At 46.6% G+C, this 27698-nt stretch overlaps 2 protein-coding genes and 1 long non-coding RNA gene across 4 annotated transcripts in view; 2 read left to right on the forward strand and 1 right to left on the reverse strand.

Moving 5' to 3' along the window:
• The window catches only part of rgs12a (regulator of G protein signaling 12a), a 47961-nt gene extending 22973 nt beyond the window's left edge, over nucleotides 1-24988 (forward strand). Inside the window, exons 4-17 of one of the 2 annotated variants that reach the window (XM_017437350.3) lie at nucleotides 3957-3978; nucleotides 6346-6515; nucleotides 6917-7009; nucleotides 7822-7965; nucleotides 9400-9582; nucleotides 9689-9836; nucleotides 9927-10024; nucleotides 10196-10461; nucleotides 11028-11154; nucleotides 11523-11619; nucleotides 13238-13296; nucleotides 13672-13783; nucleotides 13977-14540; nucleotides 23185-24988. In XM_017437350.3, the coding sequence (XP_017292839.1) occupies nucleotides 3957-3978; nucleotides 6346-6515; nucleotides 6917-7009; nucleotides 7822-7965; nucleotides 9400-9582; nucleotides 9689-9836; nucleotides 9927-10024; nucleotides 10196-10461; nucleotides 11028-11154; nucleotides 11523-11619; nucleotides 13238-13296; nucleotides 13672-13783; nucleotides 13977-14540; nucleotides 23185-23486 (2385 nt within the window). In that variant the 3' untranslated portion in view covers nucleotides 23487-24988. Of the gene's footprint in view, nucleotides 1-3956; nucleotides 3979-6345; nucleotides 6516-6916; nucleotides 7010-7821; nucleotides 7966-9399; nucleotides 9583-9685; nucleotides 9837-9926; nucleotides 10025-10195; nucleotides 10462-11027; nucleotides 11155-11522; nucleotides 11620-13237; nucleotides 13297-13671; nucleotides 13784-13976; nucleotides 16160-23184 lie in introns of those variants that run through there. The other variant, XM_017437349.3, reaches the window with a different exon arrangement.
• Nucleotides 24989-25112: 124 nt separating this feature from the next.
• The window catches only part of LOC119617194, a 3037-nt gene continuing 451 nt past the window's right edge, over nucleotides 25113-27698 (reverse strand). The window contains exon 2 of the long non-coding RNA XR_005233410.1: nucleotides 25113-27673. This is a non-coding gene — a long non-coding RNA (uncharacterized LOC119617194). The remainder of the gene's footprint in view (nucleotides 27674-27698) is intronic.
• Nucleotides 27510-27698, forward strand: part of LOC108248509 (hepatocyte growth factor activator) — a 17527-nt gene continuing 17338 nt past the window's right edge. Inside the window, exon 1 of the mRNA XM_017437327.3 lies at nucleotides 27510-27651. Within this exon, the coding sequence (XP_017292816.1) occupies nucleotides 27601-27651 (51 nt within the window). The 5' untranslated portion in view covers nucleotides 27510-27600. The remainder of the gene's footprint in view (nucleotides 27652-27698) is intronic.

The following is a 27698-nucleotide window of genomic DNA, read 5'->3' on the forward strand; positions in this document are numbered from 1 at the left end:
CCGGTCAGCTGGTTTCCTCGTTCGTCGTCTTCTTTTTCCTGTCTCTCTCTCTCTCTCTCTCTCTCTCTGTCTCTCTGTCTCTCTGCGCGAAACGGCCGGGACTGCTTGCGGTTTGTCTGGAGCGTGTTGGAAACGGCCTCGACTTGTGCAAAAAGTTTCGAAGAGGCTTTTGTTTATGTGTGTGTGGTTTTAAAAAAAGAAAAAATGGAAATCCTGAACAGAGGAACGTTCTGACACAAAGCTTTAAAGATAAAGGAAAAGAAAAGAGACAGAAAGAAAAAAAAAAAACAGGACTTTGGGAACTTTTGAGGGACGCTTGTGTGAGGCGTTCCCGTCTCTGGGCTTCGTGTTGCCTTTCGGGCGACCGACCGCCGGTTCTATTTCGCTGCCTGCTCTACGACAGCGCGGTGGGGGGGGGCATCGACATGTCAGACCACACGGCTTCGGAGGTCGCGCCGGCTTTCGCGCTCGTGCAGCGGACGGCGATTCGAGCGTTGGAAATGGGCCGGTCGAAATTTTCCGGCTTATATAAGCGCTGCCGAGCCACCCACGCGGCGGAGAGTCTGTTAGCGGAGGGTGTCAGTCAAGGAGGACGATGTCTGAACGAGTGGTGGTGGGGGGGACGGCCTGCGTGGCCATCACTTCAGCCTCGCTGTCAGAGACGTTTGGGGTAAGGGAGCTGAGGGGATCAGCAATCGTAGTGGTATAAACATAAACAAATCGGTCTTTAATGTATTTTACCACTATTTGAACCACTTGACGATTTAAATTTGGTATAATTTTCGGGGTCTGATTATAGTTTAAACCAATTAATCCCAAAGTTGGGGGTCGGGACCCCAGTGTGGGTCACCCAACACCAAGCAGGGGTCCATAGATAATCTCCAGATATCGACTTACAATAAAAAACTTAGTTTTTATGCTGTGTTTGCACCATAATCGTTACAAAAACTTGAAATACAAGCCCATAAATTGATTTTAAAAATAGCATAATGGATGTTAAGACTGTTTGTCTTGTCGTTATGTCCTTATTTATTAGAGTCATTATCATTTCTGGATGTTTAAACAGCCAACAGATGGGCTCACACACCTTTGTCACTGTTGTTTTATGGGTCGGAAGCTGAAAAGTTCTGGAACCGCTGCTTTAAACGATGAGGTATTGCATCTGCGTTCTGTGCAGAGGCAGGATGATCAGTGAGTAATCATGGCTCCCTGACTCCCTGACAAATGGGATGTTTATCATGTGTGTCATCCATAGATTTCTGATAACAGGTGTGGTCTTGACCCACGAAGCGCCGAGGGATGATTAAGACGCTGCTTTGTAATTTTCACGTTTATCCAGGGAGGGATGGGGTTGGGGAGGTTTGGTTAGTTCAAAACCAAAACCGACGCCACGCCGTGTGACGCAGCGTCTGCCCCGCTCTCCAGACCGAACCACCCCTCGCACGTGTTTAAAGTTTCGAGGTTTCGCCGTTTTTAGAACCAGCAGATGGAAAGCGGGTGTTCTTCGCCTCCCCGCCTTAACGTGATGACTTGAACACGCGCCGGCCGCCACAGAGGCGCACTGGGCGGGTTCGGTAGAGCTGTAAAGAAGCGGTGGCACACAGTCGGCGGTTCGTGTCTGATGGAAGCCCCACATGCGGTCGCTCCCCGAAAATGGAACCGGCGTCTAACCCGGAAAAAAAAAAAACCACGTGGTGTCAAAAAAAGTTCACGCGTCGAGCTAAAAGCTCCTAAAGCAATAAGAAAATCTGATTTTCAAATCATATTTGGTTGGGAAAAACAGCTCCAACATCATTTTATCATTCTTTCAGTTTCCACGGCTCTTAGGCGTCTTAGCGCCGCAAATTAAAAAAACCTGGAAGCTACTCCAAAGGACAACAAAAACCCTTTTTGTGCTGTGCTCGAAACGGCGCTCGCGCCTGGGGAACGGAGCCTTGTTCGTGCGTTATTGTCAGCCTTGCGTATTCTCACTTCGAAGTGGCAGATCAGAAAGCGCTCTTCTGGAAATAGTGTCTCCTTTTCAGAGGCGCCCTCCAACGCACCAGCGTTTTTTTTGCGCCCGCTCCTTGGACCGAGTCCTGAGACGCGCTGCCCTGTTTTTTTTACAGATAATGGTGGAAGCAGTCTCGCGGTTTGGGCTCGGAGTCTCATCTCCGTTAGCTCAGAGTGTTTGAAGCACAAGATGTACCAGAGCTTCCCACACTTTGTTTCGAATCGCTTCGTTTCGGTTTGTACGGCTCTTTATTTGGGCTTCTCTCGTTTTATTAGGAGTTTCTGCAGTTTTAATTAAGGTTCTTGTAATTTTGATCATAAGCTCCCAGTGTCCTCAGTAGTCCCTGGTTCCAGCTACACCTGGCCTCCATTAGTAATCAGCACACCTGTTGTAAGTCCCTGTAGTCTTAGCATTTCTCCTGTCAGATTAGCCTCTTTTAAACAACGGTTCTGGGATTTTGCTGCAAAGGCCTCCCTCCCTCCTCGAGGTAAAATGTGTCGGACACCTCCCGTTACAAATGGTTCCCCAAACCGCCCGTCATCCGGCCTCGCCCCACAGAAACTGACCGAAACGAACTCACCCCAGCGGCTCAGAGGCACAACAGCAGCAGGCTGACTTGAAGCCCGCACACCGCTTTGATCCTTTTCACAAATCACACCGAAAACTTGATTTTTTTTTTTTTTTTTTTTACAAAACAGTTCCGCAACATGGCCACAAAGACGAGCTCCTCTTCAGGCTGTTTCTGACAATCACAAAAAAAGAAAAGAAAATCACCAATCGAGCCGCCCACATCTCGCAAAGACGCGCGGCGCCTTCATTAACAACGATCGCGGAGCGTAACTCGGCGGCGACGATGTAGAGCTTCATGCATCGGACATCTTGTCGCACATACGTCGGACGACGCGAACCCCCCCAGCCGGCCTGCCCTCTGCGCGTGTCGCTTGTCTTGTCACCACGCCGTCACTACCTCCTCTTGGCAGCTCGGGTTGACAGCAACCTCCCCCCCGCTGTCGCTTTGGTCTCGCTCACACGTCGCCAGAAGGCCAAAAGGTGGCTCGGTCGCAGCTCGGGAAGTGTTGCGCGGAAGGGCCACTTGTCCGTCGACCTCCGCGCATTCGGGTCCTGCAACAAACCGCTCACTGATCGGGGACGAGCGCCGTATTAAGACCGGCGTCGAAACGCTCGGGGGGGAGTCTCGTCTCTTATTCCCGACACGCTGTGAATGTGTGAGGGTGTGACCCCCCCCCCTTCTTCTTCTTCTTTTGATTTCCATCGTGCCTTACCTTGTGAGCGCTGCAGTATTTTCTCTCGTAGGAATAACACCTCGGCTCGTGTGGCTTCACTCTTACCCAACCAGAGGCCCGTAAAGGAGACATTTTGAAATAGCAGACATTGGGAAATATCTTATCTACGTTAAAGGGAAAGGCTGAAGGGAAAAAAAAAAAGGGTTCCTGAAATGATTCCAATAATGAAACGTTTCCTGATGTTGCGTGCCGACTGGGTTTGCTTTCTTTCTTTTTTTTTTTTGGTGCCACTCAGCGCACAGATAACTCCCCTCGCTCCCCGCATTAACAAGTGAAAGGAGGACTTTCACAGCCACTGACAGCCTTGAAGAGCACTTATCATTGTGGAATGTGTGTGTGTGTGTGTGTGACATAAAATCCAGAAAGTGTCCTGATGTGAGAGGGAGGGGGAGTGTGAACAGCTGTGTGTGTGTGTGTGTGTGTGTGTGTCGCAGAGGCTAGAGGTCCACCCACTCGCTTTTTGTGTTGTGAGATCCAAACCTCGTTCTGGCACTCTGGAAAACAAGCCGGCAAGACACGCACACACAGACACACACGGCCGCCCGCGCCTCAAAGCAACCGGTGTGATGCCTGAACAGACTCCGGCTGCAGCCTGTCCTCTCAGCGCAGGAGGTCACGAGGGCAGCCTCTCACTCATGTCTCTCTTTGTTCTCTTCCAGTCGGCTGCTTCTTCAGACGGCGGTGAGTACCATTCCTCGTTTCTTTTCCTTTTCTTTCCCTTACTTTAGAAAAAAAAAAAAAGCCTTCATTGTCTGTAAAACAACTCCGTGTTACTATTTCTCAGCAGTTTCACGCTTCTGTTTAATCCCCTCTTCTTCTCTCCACTGACAAAGCGACGCTCTTTCGTCTTGACCGGTTCTGAGTGGTTTTTTTCTCGGTCAAACGGTCTAGTGAAAGTTCTCCTGTGAGCGTGATGTGTTGACTGGAGGCAGCACGCCTCGTTAACACAAAGGAGGTTTGTTGGGAGCGCTTTGGGTCAGAGCGCACGCCGTCTGGTCGTCCCCTCTCTCTTTTTTTTTATAGCACTTTGGACCAGCGTTTCCCAAAGTTGGGGTCGGGGCCCCGATGTGGGTCACGAAGCACCGGTTTTAAGATCTATAGGCTTTAGATTAATGTAAAGAAATCACTGTGAAAAGCAACATTTACCCTTAAATAATATAAAGAAACAAAAACAGATGTAAGTAGTTGATGAGGCTTTGTGTTTGGACACCGGCGGCGTTTCCTATCAGACCCACCAAGGCCGCGGCGCGACGTTTGACGTCAAACGGCCGCCTCATTAGCCGAGCAGCACAGACCGCCTCGGCCTCAACGCCTTAAATCGAGACCGAACAAGATGCTCGACGCGCAGGAAAAAAAACAAAACAAAATCCAGATCGTTTCGCAGCGCCGAGATAAAGAAACCCACACCGCAATTAGCATACTGGACGCGGCTTTAACGCTGAGTCAGCCGAACTTCGGCGCAGCGTGGGTTGAAGAAGTCACACTGAGGTCTTAGTCACGCTCTGTGATCTCAGATACCTTTTTACAATGTTTTTCTTTTTCCTCCTCGGCGGGGACGGGGACTCGCTCGCGCCCGCGTCTTATCTGACTGAGCAAACATTTCGGCACTTAAATGCGACGAGAAACTCTGTTATTTTCGGCTCGCCATGACAACCGGTCCCCTCCGCGGAGTAGCTGTAGCCGCTGCTCCTCTGCGAGGCTCTTGTTGTTTTTTTTATTTTTACTCTTTTTCTTTTTCAACTCCTAAAGTGGCCATCTGCTGCCTCGGTGGCAGGTACCAATCAGTGCCGGGGGGGGCCTTACTTTAGCCGACCGCCAGTGCCTCTAACGTCGCCCACTTTTGCTCCTCGTGTCCCTGTAATCAGCCGTGCCCCCCTCCTCCTCCTCTCTTTTCTCGTCTGCTTTTATGTCGCTGGTGTTTTACGGCTCCCTCTCTCCACAAAGTGAGCAGCATCTGCTGGCTCTTTTTTTTTTTGTGGCGGCCCCGTGCTCCACACTTCCCCTCAAACCTCTGGATGATTTCTGTCCTGTGCTTTCAAACCATCCCTCCCGTAGCCTCCCGACTAATATTTTGACCCGTTTAGGGGGTGAAATTGTTTGTGCGCTCTCCTGAAGGAAAGTGTTGTATATTTCCAGTTTCAGCCGGGTTAGCAGTGCTAGTAATAATAGCACGAGCTAAACTTTTGGTCTTTGGGGTAAATAAACTCATAAAAACAGCTGACTGTCAAAGGTTCTGGCCCACTAACAAGACAGGAAAAGGTAAAAAAATGCCTAAAGGAAATACAACCCACCAAAATCCTCAAAAAAAAGGGATAAGTTCTTAAAAAGTTGTTTCAACGGAGTCAGTATCTTACCTGCAGTGGACGGCAGTCAGAACAATATCAGCTTGAAGGTTAAAAACTTGACCCCCCCCAATGAGAATTTCTAATATCTTATCAAACTGTTTCAGTGGATTTTAACCACCTATAAACAACTCAAACCTCAATAATTTTAGAAGAAGTTATAAAGTTTTATTTTTTTGGACATCTATGGGGATTTTTTGTTTGTTTTTACACTTTTGACCTCCTGTGTTCAAACATGGTTCACGGCCCTATGCTGTATGTTTTGTGTGAAACGCAAATTGGAAAAAAAAAAGAACTTTTAGACGTGTTCGGCTGTGTAAAAACCTGAAAACAGCAGCGGAGGTTTGAGTGTCCTTTCAGTTTAACCCTTTCGGCGCACGGTTGAAGTGTAAACGGGGTCAGGATCTGAGTTTTGATTTTAAATCTGCACTTTGGGAAACGTTTTAAAGATACCACATGCTTTGTTTGCGTGGAAGGGAGCAGAAAACGTCCATTTTTAAAAAGATTATTCAGAGTAAGCAGGACGAGAACTGTTCTGACTGCTGTCCGCTGCAGGTAAGACACTGACAACTGACAGTTTATTGCCAGAAAACCCCATCAGAACGCCAGATCTGCTGTATTTGTTTAGGCCGGTGGTGCGTGTTTTAGCTGAAAACAGTTAAACGTGGCGTGACCTCGCCTCGTGTTTTGCCCTCCTCCCCTCCAGACTACGGCGGCATCCAGCTGCAGGGATGCTGCAGCCAGAGCAGCCTGACCAGCAACGGCAGTCTTCCAGGAGCCGGCGGCGGCAGGAGGGAGCGGGAGCAGCGCGTGGACAGCTGGGCCACCTGCTTCGAGCGGCTCCTCCAGGACCCCGTGGGCGTGCGCTACTTCACGGTGAGTTGCGCGAACGTAGCGCTCCTACGGAAGCTTTTTTTTTTTCACGCCACGTCTACGTGTGCGCCGCTAAGACGTTAGTGCTTTGAGTCAAAACGCTTTAAGTCATCCCTCCAAACAGAAGCACCTCTGTTAGGATGTACTACCTCATCCCACGTAAAAAAAAAGGATATTTCAGTGAATCCAGCCAACAACACCTTCAGAAAGCTCAGCTCTAAGCAGAGGCGGCTTCCCAGAACCCGCCTCCCCCTTCCCCCTCCGCTCGCCCACGCTGTGCGGCACGCCGGGCGATTTCCGTCCCTCGCTAACGACCCTGACAGCGGCCCCGCGCTGACAGGGACGGGGACGGGGGGGGGACACGCCGGCCTCGTGTCTCACCCTCTCGTGCTCCTCCTCCGCAGGAATTTCTCAAGAAGGAGTTCAGCGAGGAGAACATCTTGTTCTGGCAGGCCTGCGAATACTTCAGTCATGTCCCCGCCACGGATAAAAAGCAGGTGAGTGCAGCTGGGGAGCTCGGCTCTTCTGAAGGGGAAACGGTTAGGAACAGTTACTATCTTACCTGTTGTAGATAGCTCCTTGAACGACCACGGTTTGGTGGAAAGAAAAAAAAAAGAGTTTGATTCTGACTGGATTGACGAGCTAATGGCTAGTCTGAGCAGGACCGCTGGTGTCTTCAAACAAGTCCAATCCTGAAAAATATTCATTGGTTATTACTGTTAATCCTTGTTTTTAGCTCATTTTAGCTCAATCTTTTTTCCCTCTCTTCTTTTATTTTTGTTTATTTTTTTTTTTTTTCGTACTCTCGGTATGTCGTAATTATTGTCTCCTGACGCAACTTCACAAAACAAAACAAGACAAAACATAACTAGCTAGCTGTAGCGCTTCCAGTACGGATGACTTAATATTTCTACTTGAATAACGTTAGCATAATGCTAAATTTTTTGTTTGTTTTTATAGCCAGAAAGCTCGCTTTTCGATCAAAATGTCTCTTCTTTTAAGAGTCTTTTAACCCTCCAGTCATCTGCCGCCGTGCTGCTATTAAAAAAATGAACGTTTTTGAGATTTAAGTTAAGCTCGGGCCGTTCGGAGAGCTATCCACAACAGGTGAGATACTCACTGTTTATGAGGAACAAAGAAGCCAAGTTCAAAAGAGCTGAACTATCGCTTTAAGGTCCAGGGAATTTCTCAATGAGGCGAATGTTTTAGAGTTTGATCGTCACCAGAGCGGCGTGGAGACTCGATTTCCTGTGTCTCTCACCGAGCTTTTTTTTTGTTTTGTTTTTCTCCGTCCCCCCCCTCCCGGCAGCTGTCCCAGAGAGCGGGGGAGATCTACAACAGCTTCCTGTCCAGCAAGGCCACCATGCCGGTGAACATCGACAGCCAGGCCCAGCTGGCCGACGACGTCCTCACGTCGCCGCGGCCCGACATGTTCAAGACCCAGCAGCTGCAGGTACGGCCGAGTCCCCGCTCACCTGCGCCCTTCCTCGCAGCCGGGTCTTCCTCCCTCGTCTGGAAGGAAATCGGACGTTCGGCACAAGTTCTGAGTCCAGCGGGTGGGGTCTGGGGTCGAGGGGGGTTTGTTCTCATTTAGCTTTCTGGAAACGTATTGAGATTTATTCTTCGTTTTTTTTTTGGGGGGTGGCCATCTGGGTTTGTTTACAGAGAGGCTCAGAGATAAACACAAACTGGCACCCACCCACAGAGCAGCTAGTGCGCGGGGGGGACACGCGTTCAGGCTGCAGATGAACATGAGCTCATGTGAACGGCTGAGCCTGCTGTCATAACATCATCTCCACACCATATGTTGTCACTACAAGTTCCTGTCTGCTGCTTCTTCCTCCGGGTTTCTTTTGTTTTTTTGTTTGTTTGTTTGTTTTCTACGATCTCAGCCGATCAGTTTTGGCACCAAATTGCAGCTCCGTGTAACTAAAACCTTTTCTTACGTAAACGCTGATTCAACGCTATTTTTTTTGTTTTCCAGATATATTTTTTACAGCCTAACTAAACTACCTCTACATGCATTTTTATTTTTTTGCTTTTTTAGCCGTTCGTACATCAAAACATTCAGCTTATTCAGGAGATGGGCGCTACAGCTTTCTGCTTTTGTAACTTTTATACATTTCAAAATATTTAACTTTATTTACAAATACTTTACACACAGAAACACTGAGTTCTCTGCAGTTCTTTCAAAAACTACAAAGACCTGCTTTAAAATACTTGTTCTGCTTTTGTCTTCTGCTACTTTTAGCTAATGTTGTGCTACTTTTAGCTGTTAGTCAGCTTTTTGCTACCTTTACCTTTTAGCTAGTGTTTTGCTGCTTTCATCTTTTAGCTGGTCTTTCTTGACTTTCAGCTTCAGCGAACCTTTTGCTACTTTTAGCTAGCTTTTTGTTGCTTTTAGTTGTAAGCAAATGTTCTGCTACTTTTAGCGTTTAGCTAGCTTTTTGACACTTTTAGACTTTAGTTAGCATTTTGTTGGATTCAGCTTTTAGACGGTCTTTTGCTACATTTAGTTTTAGCTAGCATTTTGCTGCTTGTAGCTTTTAGCTGGCCTTTTATCGCTTTTCGTTTTAATCAGCTTTTTGCTACTTTAGCTTGTCTTTTAGTACATTTAGCGAGCGTTTTACTACTTTCAGCTTCAGCTAACTTCTTGCTGCTGTTAACTAGTATTTTGTTGCTTTCAGTTTTAAGCAAATGTTCTGCTACTTTTAGCTTTAGCTAGCTTTTTGACACTTTTAGAGTTTTGCTGCATTCAGCTGTAGCTAGCACGTCGCTGCTTTTAGCTTTAAGCAAACCTCGGCAGCTGTCAGCGTTCCCCGCTACATTTTTTATTATTTTAACAGAAGCTGCAGTTTCTCTAGTCTCGCCCGTCTCGCCTCCTCAGATCTTTAACCTGATGAAGTTCGACAGCTACTCGCGGTTCCTCAAGTCCTCCCTGTACCACGAGTGTCTGCGCGCCGAGGCCGACGGTCAGCCCCTGCCGGACCCCTACCACATCCCCTGCAGCCCCGCGCCCTCCAAGCACAGCGCCAGCTCCGACCGCTCCACCCTCTCCACCCCCAAAAAGGTACCCGGCCGGAAAAAAAAACGGCGCACGTCACACGGGCAGCATGGAGTTGTTTTGGCGTCGGGCTGACGGGCGGGAAACAAATACGTCTCTTCTTCACCAGCAGGAACCACGGAAGCAGAAATCGGGGAGGTCGCCGATCGAGGACGGCGGCGAGAGCGCCGACAAGAAACGGGGGATTTTCTTCTCGTGGTCCCGCAACAGGAGCTTTGGGAAGGGTCCCAAGAAGAAGGACATTGGGGACATTAATCTTGGTGAGCGTTGGTATTTCTTATTTGATGTTTTTATTTATTCTAACTTGGAACGGTTTCATTTATGGAACTCGTCTTTGTTTCGTTGTGCAGACTATTACAGCAGCAACGGACGCAGAGAGTCCCAGGGTTCCTTGTCGTCCAGCGCCAGTCTGGAGATCCCCATGTCTGCCTCTGCCGCCAAGATTGAGGTAAGACCCCGCTGGCGAGATCTCCATGGCAACACAGAGCCCAGAGTCTGGTTGAAGCCACCATAGTAGGCCAGAATGAGCTCTTTTCTGCTCGCTTTTTTTGTTTTTGAATCATAAAAAACAAGACTGTCTGATAGAATCGGGTGTTTCTGTCGACTCTCCTGCCCTCAGTCGGATAATCGGCACTCAGTCGGCGCGTGGGAACGCTCCCCCAGGCACTGTAGCGTGCTGCTGCCCGACGGCTCCGGCTCCTCCATCACCCTTCGGCCCGGCGCTTCCATCCGAGAAGTCCTCCACGATCTGTGCCGCAGCATCTGCGTCAACATCGCCGCCGTGGACCTTTTCCTGGTGGGGGGGGAGAAGCCTTTGGTGTTGGACCAGGACTGCATGACCCTCTGCTCACGAGACCTCCGGCTGGAGAAGCGTACTTTGTTCAGGTGCGAACCGTTCGGTTTCCTTGCGCCTTCTTACAGATGCGCTGATCGCAGTTTTGTCGCAAGAAAATTAGGATGTTACTGTTTCAGTGAAATAAAGACCAAATGGTTCCAGAGCGGACACTTTAAGATCGTTTTTTAGCGTTTAGCGCAGCTAACTGTAACAGCGTTCTCCGTCATTCCCTTGGTTTTAGAAGGAGTTTGAAGTTTTTCCGAACCCCAACATGTTCTGTCACAGATCGAGGCTGAAAGCGCAAAGTGATTTGCGTCGCTCTTTTTTCCACGGGAAGCCGGACTCACCTGTTTAAGAGGCAGCTGCGAGTTAAAACGGTTTCCTGTTTAGTTCCCTTCTCTGACTTTAACACCTTCCAGATACTTCTTCCCACAGGGGAAATTCTTTCACAGCCAAAATATGCTGCCGCTAGCTTGAATTAGCCTAGCTACAATGCGTTTTTTAGTTTTTTATAGTTTTGAGTCTAGCTGAAAATCGTCTCGATCCCTGCCACCGGACGATTGATTGGTGCAACTTTGGTGCTTTTATTGTTCTCACGATGTGCGTTCGCTCTTAGGTTGGACCTGGTGCCGATCAATCGCTCCGTGGGGCTGAAAGCCAAGCCCACCAAACCGGTCACCGAGGTCCTCCGTCCCGTGGTGGCCAAATACGGCCTCAGCCTGACCGACCTTGTGGCCAAAGTGGTAAGTTTTATCCCTCAGCGCTTTCGCGTCTCTCGGTGCTCCTGAGCGGAGGGTGGAGTTGTCACGGACGGGGGGAGAGGGAGGCGACCGCATCCTTTTCCGTCCGCGGTCGGAGCTCTGACTCAGCCCGGCGTGTGGAGATGGAGCGGCGGGGCTATAATTAAGGATGACGACACTCCTCAAACACGCCGACTCCGCTCCCCTCCCCTCAGCGCCCTTGTCAGGTTTATTTTAGTCCTGTGGGTTTCCAGGCACCCTGGCTGTACTCTGCAGCGAAATGTGGTTCGGGTAGCAGTGTGTGTGTGTGTGTGTGTGTAGAGACCCTCGTCTGCAAGCGGAGACACTGACCGTGCTGCGTTTGCTTTCAGAGCGGCGAGGCCGAGCCTTTGGACCTGGGCGCTCCGATCTCCAACCTGGACGGCCTGCGGGTTGTGTTGGAGCGAGCGGACCCGTGTTCAGCGAAAGGTAACGCCCACCACGCCGCAGACACGAGTACCGAGTGCTCAGGGAGGAACCCCCGAAGGGAGAAGAGCCATCCGGTTTCTAAAACGATTCAAATCTAACCTGAAGTGAGCAAAAACACACAACAGATTCCACCGAGGCATTATTTATTAAACAAAGAGGAAGCCAAAAATGGAAAGGCTGCGGGATTTTACTCTCAGTAGTTTGGTTTCTTTGTGGCTTTTTCAGTCCCTCACATGGCTGTAGAAGAACTTTGACCCACTCCTTCTTTACAGCGTTGCTTCAGTTCTTTAAGGTTCTGCTCGGCTCTCTTTAGGCTGGACTCTGTTCCAGAACCTGGATCCTCTTCTCGTTGAGTCGTTCTGTTGTAGAGCAGCTGCTGTTTGTGGATCATTGTCCTGTTTTAGGACCCAGTTTGGTCCAAACTTCAGCTGTTGGACAGATGTCCTCACGTTTGACTCTAGAGTCCTTTGGTCTCCAGAGGAGTTCAGGGTCGACTCGGTGACTGCGAGGAGCCCAAACCATCAGCCCTCCACCACCGTGCCGACAGCTGCTGTTTGGTTTTCTCCAGCCGTGCCGCTGTGCATTATGGGTAAACATGTCCACTCTGGTCCAGAGGACGTTGTTCCAGAAGTCTTCTGCTTCATTCAGATGAAACTCAGTCGGGCAGCCATGTTGTTTTCAGAGAGACGAGGTTTTCTCCTGCAGTCCTTCCAGACGAGACAAACATGTTCCGTCTTCTTCTGATTGTCCTGTCATGTCCTTTGACCTTTGACCTGCTAACTGAAGCCTGTAGAGTTTCTCTGGTCGTTGCACAGTCTGACCTCGGGGTGAATCTGCTGCGACCTCCACTCCCGGGCCGACAGGCGGCTGTTTGAAACGTGAAGAATCTTTCTCTCTGTTCGGAAATGACCTTTGACCCCTCCCAACAGCTGCTTCTTTCTGAGGTCATTGCTGATGTCTTTCCGCCCCGGCGTCGTGTTAACACACACACCTGTCCGCTCCGGAGCAGCGAAGCGATCAAACTGCTGCTGTTATGGAGGCGATCAGTTCATCGATACGTCTGATCAGCAGCTCCTGACTGCAGCTGAGGAAGCAGCAAAGATGGAGGCAGGTTTTACCAGCTTCTCCAATTTGGCTTCGTTTAGTAAACAATAACGTGGTGGAATCTGTTGTGTTTCTGTTCACCCCAGTTTAGATTTGGATCATTTTACAACCTAGATACAAAACCCCTGAGCTGGAGAGTGATGTTTGTTTGTTTGTTTTTTTACTGCTTTTTATTCGTGGCTCTTTTATGAGACGTCACTGAGCTCAGAACTAACTGCACCTCAGGATAATAACGTCTATTTTTACCGTATCCTGTTGCATCGTATTGAACTGTACTGTGTGGTATCATAAACAGCTAAGGTCAGAAATTTCCCCGAAAGGGATTTTATTCTGTTCACCTCAGACTATAAACAAGAGTCAAGTTTTACAGAAGAGCTCTCTTGTGTCTCAAGTGTCCCCCTTCTGCTGTCTCTCTCTCTCTCTCTGTCCTCTCTGTCCTCTGCGAAATCTCTCAAACGGCTGAATGTTAACAAGTCCTCTTCCTCCGTTTTTTTTTTTTTTTTTTTGCAACCAGAAAAATCCAAGTCTTCCTCCCTGAAGAACCACCCTCCCACCAGGAGTTACTCCGCAGCAGTGAGTACTCCGATCACCTTCGCTGCTTCTTCTTCTTCTTCTTCTGCGTCCAGAGGCGGGCTTCTGTCCTTTCTCTCTAACAGCAATCCGTTAGCGGCTAACGATCCTCGTTAACATTCTTCGGGATGTTTGCGTGTCGGCCGGCTTTTATTTCTTCTGTCTTTCCCAGTCTCTTCGGCTGACTTCCTGCGCTGTTTCTCCCGCTAACGGGTGTGTGTGTGAGGGGGGGGGATGACACGTAGACGCGATCAGTAAACGGCGAGGGTCCCGGTAAATCTGGGCGCTTAGCAGCTGGTGCTTCGCCTCCCTCCTCCCCCCCCCTCCTCCATTCCCTCCGTCCCCTAACAGAGAGCCTTGTTATTGTTGCGTCTGCAGGGAGATGAGAGGTCAACACCAAAGGAGTTTTCTGGGAGAGCGAGCGGACCAGACTCGGCGCTCCCGGGGGAAAAGAGAAAACAGAAAAAGATAAATATAGATGAAGCCGAAGGTAAACCTCCCCTTCCTTGTTTTTGAATCTTCTGTGACTTTTTGGTGGCTTTCTGTGCTCTGCTTTGCGTCGGGACTAACTGATGGGTTTGGGAGGCTGGGGGGCTGCTGCGCCGCACGTCCGCTAATGTTTCTGGGGTCTGTTTGATTCGTTCGTTTGTTGGAAAACGGCTAAAAACGACATTCCCCCCCAGAATTCTTTGAGCTGCTGAGTCGGGCTCAGAGCTCCCGGGCCAACGACCAGCGCGGACTCCTGAGCAAAGAGGACCTGGTGCTTCCCGACTTCCTGCGCCTGACTCCGCCCGCCTCCTCCTCCTCCGACCTGGCCTGCTCCACCCCAGCCTCGGGCAAGCCGGGCCGGGAGAACGGCGTCCCCTCACGGGCGGGGTCCCTCGCGTCGGGCCTGCGCTCGGAGAGCCTGGACTCGTCCCTCAGCTGCAGCGCCAACGGACACTCGGCGGCCCGGCGCTGCCTGCTGCCCCCTCCCCGCCACTCCGCCTTCGGCACCCACCTGTCCCCCATCCAGCGGCCCTTGGACTCCCGGCCCGGCCTCCGCACGGTGGAGGAGGACGCCCCCGCCGACCTGACGCTCGTGGCCGAGGGCGACATCAGCAGCCCCAACAGCACGCTCCTCCCGCCCTTGCCGCCGCCGCCGTCTGCGGCGCCCCTCGACGCCAGCCTCCCCGAGGCCACCTTCACTCCTCCGCCCCCCTGCTCCCAGACTCCGCCCGCAGGTGGAGAGGGGGAGTCCAGTTCAGGTATTTCTACAAACCAGTAACAAAGCAGTCCTCCCCGTGTGTGTGTGTGTGTGTGTGTGTATCTCTGCATGTGTGTGTTCAAACCGTACCACACTCATAATGAACTGACTGACGCACTTTAACGACAAATCCATGTTTGATTTATTTTTTTCTATTTTGCCTGATTTGTTGAATTAAACTCGGATGTTCTGTGTGAGATTGATAAACTGATTGATCGATCGATGGAGCAAATGAACAAACAAACTCAGATCGGTCCTGTAAATAGCAATGTGTACATATTGTCCAGTGAGCAATGTTTACCAGGAAGTCCAGAGCTGCGAACTGTAGAGCTGACCACGTGACGAGCATTTCTGTTTCTTCCAGTTAGACGTTTGGTTTTTTTTTCCAGTTTTTGTTTTTTTTAACTTTTTTTTTTTTGCGTCCCTTTTGGACTCACGATGACGTGACCGACTGGCGATTTATTACAAGAAATGCAGAAAAAAAAAAAGCAGCGACGCGCTAAAGACCCCCGGGCCGACTGAAAGGGATGAAATCAATCGGCGACGCGTCGGAGCGAACACTGATCTGAGATCCCAAAAGCAAAAAACGCCGCATTCATCTCCCTCCCTACCGATTGTCTGGAGATTTTCGAAGCAACGTTCAGGTGGTCATCAGTCGCTCGGACCTAAGGATGATGAAGAGCAGAGCAGAGGCCTTCCTCCAGGCGAGCTAAACGTCCCGACTGCTGCGAAACGTCCAGCCGCCTCAGATCCACGTTCCCGTAGGAACACGGATGTCGCCCGGCTGAGTAAACGGAAACAAACGAACTGTCCTGCAAAAGTGTTGAGGCTCCCCAAATGGTAGACCGCATAAAAACGATTTAATGATTTTTAGACTATTTTTGATAAACAATTTCAAGCGGCGCAGCTCTTCTGTGATTTTGCGGTGGGCCGATGGCTCTTTGGAACAAATGTAAAACTTGTCCGCCTCACACGTTCAGACAGTGGAGTCTGTAAGGTGAATATATCTCGTTTTAAAACTAAAAACCCAGTTTGACAGATCCACCGGAGATCCGGTTTTTCCTCTTTACGCTCTCCTAAAACAGCCACGACAACAGAAAAGGTTTTAGCTCGTTATACGCGGCTCTCCCGAGGCGGCAGCGTCCCTTTCCCAGCAGTGTGGTGATTTGGAGGAAGAGTCGCACTGTAGGCCCCCAAAAAAGAAAAACAACAAAACGATATAAAAAGGAGCTAACCGTTAGCCTCGCCTGGAGGAAGACCACGGTACGAACTACCAGAACGTGGCTGCAAAAAAATCCCCCGAACATCCCCTGAAGAAAAATCCAATGATGTCAGCATCAGAAACCTTTTCACGTTGAATTCTTCTGGTTCTGATTATTATTATATATCATTCTTTCACGGCTCTTGAGTGATGTCTCCGTTGTCGGTCGGATCGGAGTGCTCGTGAAAGCAGTTAGTCTCCGGAGGATCTCGTGCTCCCCGGAGGGGGGGCGTTGGCGACCTCGCCCCTCGCCTGCCCCTCTCTCTCTCTCTCCCGGGGCCTGTTGTAGATAATCACTGCCAATGAAACATCTCTGTACCTGTGATTGAACAGACCTAATAAATGGTAGAACTTGGAAATCACTCTCGTCTGTCTTTGTACCCGTTTGTGAGCTCGGTTTTCATCCCGCCTCCAGTCCTCCCTTCAGCTCTTGCCTCCTTTATTTATTTATTTTTCTGGTTAGTTGTTTGTCTCGTGGCATCCTCCTGTCCTGTCCTCTCCTCTCCTCTTGCTCAGCTCCCGCTCCTTCCTGCATGCGCTCGGTGCTGGTGGCGGCGGTGGCGTCGCTTGCTCGCTCTGCGTTTCCTGCTCAGGTCCTTCGGCGGGGCTCGTTCATCCTTGGCTTTCTTTTTTTGTTGTTGTTGGTGTAAATGAGCCCACTGTTCTGTTGTGTGCAGCCTAATCGTCTCGTTGCTGACGGGGGACGGGGGACGGCGATGTCTCTTGTCCGGCTTGTGTTTGCTTTTACGCGGAGCTCGGGCCGGAGCGTTTTCTCCTCTCCTGCTCGGGGGGGGATTCTTGCTTCTTGGGCGTTTGTCGCAGGTTTTTGAAGCTGAGGCAGCCAAGCGGTGAAGTGATTCTTGTGCTTCCTTTCTCTCGTTGCTGCGATTTGTCTGCTCGCTAACATCTGGTCGGGATCGATGCGATGGACACTTGACACTGAAAGTTTTACCAACAGTTAGTATCTTACCTGCTGAAGACACCAGTTTGAACGGCCTCATGCAGATCTCACTCCCTCCCCTCCCTCATGAGGGTCGTAGAGTCTTTGCCGCTCCAGCTTGCCTCTTTGTTCACATCATGTTCTGGACGAACGTCCCATCGACCCTCGTGAGTGAGGGCAGGGGGAGTGGTTTGCATGTGAGTTCAGCCCACAGAAGCAGATCACCAGACTGGAACTCTGGAGCTTTCAATCCAAATCAGGAAATCTTGGATGAGGAGCAAAACATCTCCATAAAACAAGAATTTAATTTTTTTTTAATTGTATGGTTATTTAGGAGCACAAGCAGCGACAGCAGCTAGCGGTAGCACTTCCGGCACAGCCCGGGCCACTTCTGACCATCATCATAGTATCATCATAAAAACACACCCCTATTAAACATGCGGCAGAATGAGTCCCAATGAGGAATTTGTCAGCGTTGACTTTCCAAATTCTTCATCTCAGAAGCTTCAAAACGAGACGTAGTTTGTTAAAAATAAATAAATAAATTTGATGATTTATCACCTCTTTACAAGAGTGACTTGATTTTATTGGTCTGGAGTGACGTCATCAGGGGAACTCCAGCCATTTATGCAAAAAGAGGAATCCCGAAGCTTCACAATGAGGCCAAACATTATACGAAGGGATGTCCCGGCACTACAAGTGGTCAATTTTTGAAGCAAATAATAAAGATTATAAAACAAACCTGTTGGAAAACTTCGATTTAAAGGTGGATTAGGAAGATTAGATGCTATTTTAGGTACCGGGGATCGACAGGTGGGGTCTTTATGACGGAGGAGGATTAGGGCCACGGTGGGGGTAAAAATAAACTAAATAAAATTCACAGAATTCTGACTTTAGTCTCAAAATTCTGAGAAAAAAGTCATAATTTTAAGGATTTTTTTTTTTTGTCGTACTTTATGGAGTCAATCATGACAAAAATCCATATTTTACTTTATTTTTTTTGACAGCTCAGATTCATGACATAACCATTAACTTCTCTGAACGGATGTCTTTTTTTAAAAGCGTTATCTGCAACAGGTAAGATATTCCTTGTTCACTGTGAAATTTTCTACAAATTCAAAAAGATCTGAACTGCATCTTAAAATGAAAAACAAACAAAAAAAAAATGGAAAGTTAATCTGAAACAGGGCTGCACTTTTTCCCAATATTGATCATACGATAAAGAAACATTTTTGGGGATATTGCGCAGCCACAAACTTGATTTTAAAAACTACTTCCTGCTCTCTGCGCTGAACTTTTTTCTTTAAATCGAAGCCGATCTGCACACGAGATGACAACAAAGAACACACACAAAAAAAAAAAAAAAACGAAAGGGAAGCCCATTCTGCCGTTTTGCACATCTCTCTTTCTGGTTGCTAAGTGCATCAGGCTGATTCTTCCCACCACCGGGCGCCATGGTAACCCCGTCCACGGGACCGACTGCGCTCCAGATAGATACTGTCACTCCTGGTTTTCATCTATCTGCCTTCCTATTTCTCTCCGTCTCTCTCTCTCTCTCTCTCTTTCTCTCTCCAGGCTGCGAAAATAGAAACGTTGCTGTGATTCAGCGCGGCCGCCTCGCTGCTGGAAAATGTGGAAGTGCAACAAGTTAACACGCCTCCGCTTTCCCACCGTTTTTTAAGAGACTTTGTAAAGTTTTTTCTTTGTTTTTTTTTCTTCTTTTACACTGGCGCTCAGGTGGCCAAGTCTCCCATTGTGAGACAAAAAAAAACCAAACTGCAATCACGAACAAACCTCTCATTTAAAACGGTTATATTTAGTCTCGAAACACACACATATATATATATAAACCCTTGTTTTGTGCTGCTGTCAGTCTCAGTGACAGGATTTGTGTTTGACTGACGCCCTCTGCTGTTTTCAGTTTTTTATTTTTATTTTAATGAGACGTAATGCAGCTATAAAACAGACTGGATGAAGCTGCTTTTCGTTACACGTAAGGTGGATAAAACTGGAAATATGAATTCTGACTCCAACATCGGTGTGCAAACGTGCTCAAAATCCAAAACCCCCTCGTTTCTTCTGGTATAAAGAGCTAATGAGCCCCGAGTGCAGAAAAATCGCTCTCCAGGTTCTAATTTGTGAGCTTTTTCTGACCACTCTGCGTTTTGATTGCTGCAGCTTGGCCCGTCAGGCGTAAACCGCCACCAGTTCGGCTGCTGGACTGAAAACCTGGAGGGAGCTCCTGTCTGAAGCCTGAGCCGGGATGTGAGGAACACGGTGTCCACCAGGGGGCGACATCAGACAGTAGAACTACCCATCGACGCTCAAAGCACAAAGCGGCATACCTGCATCAAAAAACAGACTGGCCTCTTTGTGGTTTTTGTTTGTTTGTTTGCTTTAGGAGCATTTAGCAGCACTTGGACAAACACTAAGCAAACCATGTCAGTTTGGCTCTCATTCAGAGCCGCCATTTCCTTTGGTCAAAGAAAACGTTCAGCCCTACGGAGATGATCAAAGGATTCTTTTTAGGTTACGTTAGCTTCAAAAAGTGCTTTGTAGTTTTTGTTTCGGCAGCGTGCACCTGAGGGACCATATGGCTCCATTCCCGTCCTCGGGGCTCTTTTTCTCGCTCTTCCTCCTCGCGTTGACAGCCGCCGACCCCGGGCCGACCTTGCTATCCATCTGGCGGTCGGAGCGCGACTCCTCGGCGCAGATCTTTGGCAGCGGGCCTATCTGTCCGCTGTCCGCCGCGGATGCCGAGAAGCTTCGTGGCAGGAGGCATGGCCGTGTTAATCGGCTCATCTCTTTTTATTTATTTTTTTTTTTTTTTTAAACCGCATCACGACAGCTCCAGTTCAGAGAACATGGACTCAAAGCTCAAACTGAGAAGTGGTGAGGTCACAGCTCACAGATGGGACGAAGCTGACAGGAGTCCAGACCTTTTGAAGTGGAAACGTTATGAATAATTAATATCTTACCTGTTCTGAACAACCTCAGATTAGGGAAAATAGAGTTCTTATGATGAGTTTAGGGCGCACACGCTATTTAATAAACCTCTCCGTCTGTCAGCGTAGCTCTACGTGGTTCCTGTAGAACGTTGCGATTATTTGCAAGCACAAAATGGCAGCAGCAGCTAGCTGTAGCACTTCCGGCGCAGTCTGGGGCGATATGTTTCTGCTGTAATAACCACACTTAAATTCCCCTGCCAAGTGTGCACAGTTCCACATTACAAAGATGAATTAATCCCCAGTGTTCTGGTAGTAGGACTGAGCTAACGACTGATACAAACCATGCCAAGTGAAGTGAATATCTGCCATCTTGAAAACTGCAATCTTAATTTCATATGACAACGTTATTCTGACAGAAACATTATAACATTCCTGTTGAAGGTGCCCTAAGCTGCACCAGAAGTGCTGCTGCTGCTTGCTAATAATCAGAACACTCTGTGGAAATAACCACGTAAAGTTAAACTTGACAGTCATGTAAAGATTTAGACATTTTTCAGATTGTGGTCGTTTTAAGACGGCAGAGATCCTCCTTGGTTTCGGTCCTGCTCAGACTAGCCGTTAGCTCATCAATCTGGTCCAGATTAAACTCTATTTTACTGAACTGAGCTATCTGCAACAGGTAATTTGATAATTGTTCATAAAACCTTACTTCAAAGAATCTGAACTGTCATTTTTTTATCGTTTTATTTTTCTACATCTTGTGAAAAGACAAGTCAGCAACATGGCGTCCCTGCGTAGATTTAAAACACCCAACTAAAATGGAAATAAATTAGGGGTTTAAAACCTTTTCAACCTGCAGCTTCAATGATATTATCAACCAAAATATATACATTTTGATAGTAGGGTGATTGAAAAGTTTTTTTCTTGCCAACATTCCCAGAATTCCCCGTTTCCAGCATTTTGGTTGTGAATTGGCGGCATTTTCTAAAATGCTCTTTTGTGTAAACAAAACAAAAACATTTGAACGTAACAAATGAGACTAATATACGCTGTAAATCATTTCAATACGACTGTTGGCATTTTTAACTGGTTTTATAACCAGAAAAAAAAAATTCTTGTTTTGGACCTTTTACAGACTTGCAGTGAACAAACCAATCAATATCTTTAGAAGAAATTAACCGTAATGAATTAGATATAATTTGATTATAAAGTAGATTAGATGTTAAATTATTCTTATATAAAATAACTTTTCTTTTATTTTCCAACCACTGTCACTTTGTTGTGCCTTCAGTTTGAGAGTGAAAAAGTTTCAAGCTTTGATAACGCTTTTCCATTTACCGGCATCGATACGTCACGTATGGTACAACAAAAACCGGAGATGAGGTCTTTAAAAAAAAGTTACAAAGGAGCTGAGAGCATTCTTGGTCCCAAAATGCACCTTTGGTTTGTATTATTAATAAACTTCATTTACAACCGTGAGGACACGGTTTGGTTATCTTCAGGAAGTCGAGGATCGTTCTGACTTTGTTACCGTCCAGTAGTTTTCCGGTGAACTGAGGGGGTCAGCTGCAGCAGCTGTGTTTACAGCTGTGAGTCACAGCCGCTCAAGTGCTGCGTTTTAGCTGTTTGCCTCTCTGTGTTTAGAGTCTGTGGGGGCCACACGCCAGCCGGACAGTTTGTCCCTCATCACCACCCCGATGCCGTCACTGAAACATTTTTTATTTCTTTATTTTAAGGGAGGATGTTACTGACGCGCCTCAGATTTTTAGACACTCCTCTGCAGCAATTCGTCATGTTCTGTCCTGTCCCGTTTTCTCGTTTTTGTGCTTTCCCAACTTTCAGCAAGCTTAGGCAGAAGCGGTTGCGTTCTCCAGCCGCGGAGGGTTACGCAACAATCTCAAAATTCATAAACACAATTAATTTAAGTGCTCATGAAACGCAGAGAAGAATGAGAACAAATGGGGTGACAAGTTCCCCCGAGGCCCTCTGAACCCATACCAAACATGAGTCAGGAGGCGTTTTTGTATTGTTCTCAAGAAGCCTTTTATAGTCTTATACTTTTTTTTCTTTAACAGCAAACTATGCTTTTGATATTTTTAGCAAGAACAGCAACAAAACAAAGCAAAAACTCGAGTTACTCATCTAGATTTCAGTCATTTCGGATCCGGTTTAAATTCCTGATTATTTATTATTTATTTTAGCCTTGTCGTTGTGATTTTTACTAATTATTGCCTGCCCTTTGAAGGTAAAACGTGCGCAATAATACTTACTGTCTGTCAGCAAAAAATCTCACAAACCACGTTGAAACTTTCAAATGTTTCTCATCGGATGGACGTCTACAACTGCCTCGCTTTCGGCAACAATTCAGTTCAAGATGGCCGATGGCCGCCGCAGCTAAAATGGACCCTAGCAAACACAAAAATAGCTATAACTCAAAGTCTAATTGTACAGATATTAAACTAAAAAAAAGAAATGACGTGTTGGTAGCTGGGAGTCATTCTCAACATGCTGTCAGTGCAGTCTTGCAACATTGCGTCGGGTTGCGCAAAAATGTCATTTTCGAAATTTCACCAAAACGGCTATAACTCATCCCAGTTTAAATGTCTGGTGTGACGGGCGGAGGGAGATATGCATCGCTTCAAGGACCTTTAATTTAGCAGCTGTTTTCAGTTATTTTGACACTTTATGTAGCTTAGTTTTTGTATTTATACCTGTGTAGTTTATTCTCTAAGTATCGCTGCTTTTAATCCCTGACTACATGACTACAGGTACTTTTTTAAATAGAATTTTTATTTGTTTGTTTAGTTTTTTTTCTTCGTCAACATGAGTCTACCAAAAATGTTGAATTACGAACACCTGCAACTGGCGAGAACATCTTTACTAATTATAAAAAACACAGAGAAAGAGCGTTCTCCTGACCTCCGTTTGGTTTTCATACCGTTTAGAGTTTCCTCTGAAGTCATTCAGCACATGATCAAAGTTTCTTTTTGACAGGAACCCAAAAAAATGTGTGAGAGAGAGAAACACACACAAAAAAAAATACACAGTAAAAACGGCTTTATTGTTGTTTTGGTTTCTGTAGCACAAAGCGGTGGTGGGCATGGGCGATAAAGGATGTTACCTCATCGTTTCTAAGAAGCTTTGACGCACCGAAACGCACAAAAGAAAGTCTTAAAAAGTCCCGACTTTGGAAAAGGTTTTTGATCTGTGTGAACAGATGATGCAAGCGCATTTTTTTAAAGTAAAAAAATAAGTAATGTAGGTAGAACGTATGTTTTTTTTAGCCTCAAGGAATCATTGATTGATTATGGGAACTGTTTATATTTGCATTCCTGGGCCTGAATTCAATAAAAAATCCTCCTAATACGTGTTTGTCTTCTGATCTCTCTCTCCCCCCCCCCCNTTATTCTGCAGAAGGCTTAAGAAGAGCTGTCTGACCATCCACCATTCATCCGTTCACTCTCAGTTTACTGTCTTCTTGTCTCCCCGTGCACAGAGGGAAGAGCAGGAAGCGCCCACAGCGCCAAACCGCCCACCGACAGAGCGGATGCTGCGCAGCCGCTGCTCCAGCTCCAGCTCCAGGACGTGATGGACGTGGAGGGAGTGCATCTGGAAGAAGGAGCGCTGGAAACGTCCCGGGGAGAGGACTCGGAGCTCAGCTTGAGCTTCCAGGGCTACGTCGCAGAGCTGCGACAGTGCCAGACCAAAATGAGGAATGCCCAGGTGCCCCAAAATGGCCGCAGCCCTCCTGAGGGCAAAGACTGCCAGTCGGATCTGTACAAGGCCACGATTGTCTGAAGGGACCCCCCCCCTCACCCCCTCACCCCCACACTACTGCACTTTTGAAGCCCGAGGCACTGATGTCTGAACGATAACAAGTTAAATAATGAGCTGCATGGAAAAGATGTCGATATTTTCTCTCCAAACAAACAAGAAAAAATAAAAAACATGATTTCATGGTGATAGATGTATATATATTTAAAATTCCGGACCAATGTTGTTAAGTTTTAGTAATGTGGTAATTTTGGGTCAGTGGTAGGGTTTTTTTTTTGTGTTGTATGGTTTAAAAATTTCAAGTGAAATGCAACTTTTATTTTTAGTCATGTTAGACTAGGAGAAACCACAGTGCAGACCTGAAACCTCCTCCTGGGAAACGTTTTCTTATCAGGTGTTATTAATTTATGTCTCTGAAGGCCTAATTATTTTCTCAGATTTCCACTTATTTTCTAAATTGCTCAACAAGAAGCAAGATAAAGTTGGTAAATACTAATAATAATAGTATTATCATCAAATTCACTTTGATACCAAAGGGTTAGTTGACTTTTTTTTAAGAAGGAGTGAAAGTATTCTATGTATGACACTATATAATGAATGATTTAAACACAACCACAGAGTTTAATTCTGGCCAGATGGATGAGCTAACGGCTAGTCAGAGCACTGCCAAGACCAAAGTGGTACGATACCGTCCAAAAACAACTTCTAAAATTTTTTTCCAAACTTATCTTATGAAATTTTATACCATCGTAAGTATCGTTTTACAGTTACTCTGGCATAAATATTAAGATATTACTGACATAAGGTTGCAGCGACGCTAGCTGTAGCATCGGTGCTAGCTGTAGCTTCGATGTTAGCTGGAGCATCAGTGCTAGCTGGAGCATTGGTGCTAGCTGTAGCTTCGATGTTAGCTGGAGCATCTGTGCTAGCTGTAGCTTCGATGTTAGCTGGAGCATCGGTGCTAGCTGGAGCTTCGATGTTAGCTGGAGCATCAGTGCTAGCTGGAGCATCGGTGCTAGCTGTAGCGTCGCTGCCAGCTGTAGCTTTGGTGTTAGCTGTAGCATTGATGCTAGTTGTAGCTTCAATGCTAACTGTAGCTGCTCCTGTTTGCACTTCCTAATAATGTAAATAACCATGTAATGTGTAACCGACTGTAGTTTAAGGTTTTAAAAAATAACCTTAAGGTGGACCGCTTTGAAATGCTTCAGACTGGAGTTGTTCAGGAGACTTTGGTGTCTCAGACTAGCCGTTAGCTCATAAAACTCAGCTCTACGTTGAGGTCGTTCAGAGCCATGTACAACAGGTAAGATATTAATTGGTCATCTTCCCACACAACCCCCCCAGCAGATCTGACTCGTCCCTTTAAGTCACAAAGCGCCCGCTCGCTAGCTTCCCTCACTAGTTTCCTGTTGTGTTCGGCTTTTAGACGTAGTAGAAAATTGAAAATAATTGGAGTGGAGTTTAATTCATTCATATTTTTCTGTCAAACTGATCTCGACTGTTAGAAAGTAGCACCAAACAGGGGGCGAAACACAAATTTCCTGGATATTTAGTTTTAGTTTGTTTTTTTTCCTGTTTGATTTGTCTTCCGATGTTTTACCGGTAATCTTTGAGGGTACCTCTATTGTCTGTATTTCCTGCTTCTGTGGGTTTTTTTTTTTTTTTGAAATTGTCCAGGTTGTTAAATTTAATTAAAAAGCTTTCATGGCTACGATCCTAACTTTTGTTTTCGATTTTTCAAGTGTTAATGTTTAAAGTGCATTTCCGACCTCAGCCGGCTGAAAGCCTGACGTTCTCGGACCTCAATCCTAAATCCAGTTAAATGTGTTTGCCAAGTTAGTGAGTACTGTCAATGATTAATAGTAGGAATGACTTCACTTATTTAAAAAAAAAAATTTTTGTAGTTGTTGTTTGTTTGAGTGGATACTATTGTGGACATGATCATAAAGTGTCCAGCCTCCTTTTTGGTATTTTTAGCTCAACATCTGGAGGCCGATTATTACAGCTGCAGGAAATTTAGAGGTTAGATTGTGGGAGTGGGGAGTTCGTCTTCATGCAGCACGTCCCTGCTGGAATGCTAACAATATGTTGAAGTTAGAAAGCCTATTCGGCCATCTTATTCACGTTAATGAGGTCTTCACGAGAGCTGTAACTTCTTCCAGATGGTGCGCTCTGTGTCTCTGCTCTGCAGCACCTGAGCGAACTGGTTGGCCGGTCTGCAGACGTTCAGCTGCTTCCGCCGCCTCTCCTCGAGTTGCTCTGGCGCCGCGGCACCAAAAAAAAAAACGCTGGGTGTCTTATTTTAAAAGTCATGCTCACCTTTGTTGTTTCAGCCGCCGTCAATCAACAAGCGGTGCTTCCACCCCAAATGTTGGTTCCAGTTAAATCAAAAAAAAAAAAAAAAATAGCTTGTCCGTAACTACTTTATTTTAAATTCCCAAGCTTCATTGTTGATTATTTAACACAGCTATCATTAATCTGTGTATGTAAGCGCACGTGTCTGCCTGTTAGCAAAATATCTCATCAACCATTGAGCAAATTTTAAGGAGACTTTCAGAAACTTATCACCGGATGTGCATTTACAGCTGAATACTGTTGGAGTCAATCCAAATCAAGATGGCCGCCACAGCTAATCGACATTAGCCAACGCAAATATGACAGATAGTTTTACAAACGTTGAGCTAAAACTTGATGTGGTAGTAGCTGAGAGTCATTGACAACATTTGCTCTGAGTGTGACGTCGTGATGCGTTCGAGGTCTGACTGAAATGCCTGCAACGCCGTCAACGAAGGACGATTCAGAAATAAAACTCTGAAATTAAGCCACTTCCAATAACTTTATGCAACTTTAGCCGCTCATATGTCAAAACGCCCAGCTCATTCAGGAGATGGGTGCTGAGACTTTTGGTTTTTTGTAACTTTTACACTTTTCAAAATATTTACCTTTATTTACAAATATTTTCCTCGTAAAAAAACTCTGAGATCTCTTCAGTTCCTTCAGAAACATTGTTCTGGTTGAACTCTTCTCCAACATACTGCTTCTGTTTTCAACTACCATTAGGCTACATTTAGCTTTTAGCTACCATCCTTATATTTTTAGCTTTTAGTCAGCCTTTTTCTACGTTAGTTGTTAGCTATTGTTCTACTAGTTTTAGCTAGCATTTGGCTACTTTTAGAATTTAGTCAGCCTTTTGGTACTTTTAGCATTTAGCAAAGTTTTTATTACTTTTTAATATGTTTGGCTTTTCGTTGGCATTTTGCTACATCTAGCTTTTAGCTATTGTTCTGCTACTTTTAGCTAGCATTTAGCTACTTTTACAATTTAGTCAGCCCTTTGCAACCTTTAGCATTTGGCAAACCTTTTACTACATTTTGATATTTTTAGCTTTTGACTTGCGTTTTGCTACATTTAGCTTTAGGATATTTTTTGCTCCTTTTAGCTTTTAGCTATTGTTCCGCTTCTTTTAGCTTTAACAAACCAGTTTCAGCTTCTACAGCAGAGTCCATTCAGCGCCCAGTTTCCGAACTATTTTCAAAGAAAAAGCCATTTCTTATTAATCTGACTTAGTAATTAACTACAGCCTTTAAACCCTTAATCTGGACTTAAGGTCACAAAATACAACCAAACTCCTGTCTGTTAAATTATGACTTTTAAAGACATAATTGCAACTCTGTACCTCGTAATAATAGTGTAAAGTCTTTAGTAACAACTTTACAGCTCATAAAATATAACCTTGTGATATTTGTTTGTTTTTTTTTTGTCAGTAATGGTCTTCCATACAAACCATTTCAGACGCCTTTATCTGGTAGCAGAGCTCCTGATGGTTTATTCTCTTTATTAGCTGTGGAGGCTGGGAGGTTTGGTCCCCCCACAGACGACATGATCCTATCCACCCTCCTCCTCCTCCTCCTCTGCCTTAGGATGGAAAGTTTCTGGTCTCTCCTGTCAGCTGCAGAGAGGGAACACCGGGCTGGAGCCTCATGACGCAACGGCCTGACTCAACTCGGGGACAGGAGGAGACCCGCAGGGATTCCCACGTTTCCTGTGAGCGGACGGACCCAGGAGCTGACAGATACGCCGTGACGGACTCCAGGAAGTTCATTAACCTCCTCTCTCCTGACGGCGGGGCATCAGAGCGATGACGAACCACACGCTGCTTCTTCTGCTGTCCGCCTTCAGTGGAGGAGCGGTAGGTTTTTCTCCTGCTTCGCCTACAGGAAAAAAAAAAAAAAAAAA

This window comes from Kryptolebias marmoratus, linkage group LG7 (genome assembly GCF_001649575.2).
Source record: "Kryptolebias marmoratus isolate JLee-2015 linkage group LG7, ASM164957v2, whole genome shotgun sequence".
Taxonomy (NCBI): domain Eukaryota; kingdom Metazoa; phylum Chordata; class Actinopteri; order Cyprinodontiformes; family Rivulidae; genus Kryptolebias; species Kryptolebias marmoratus.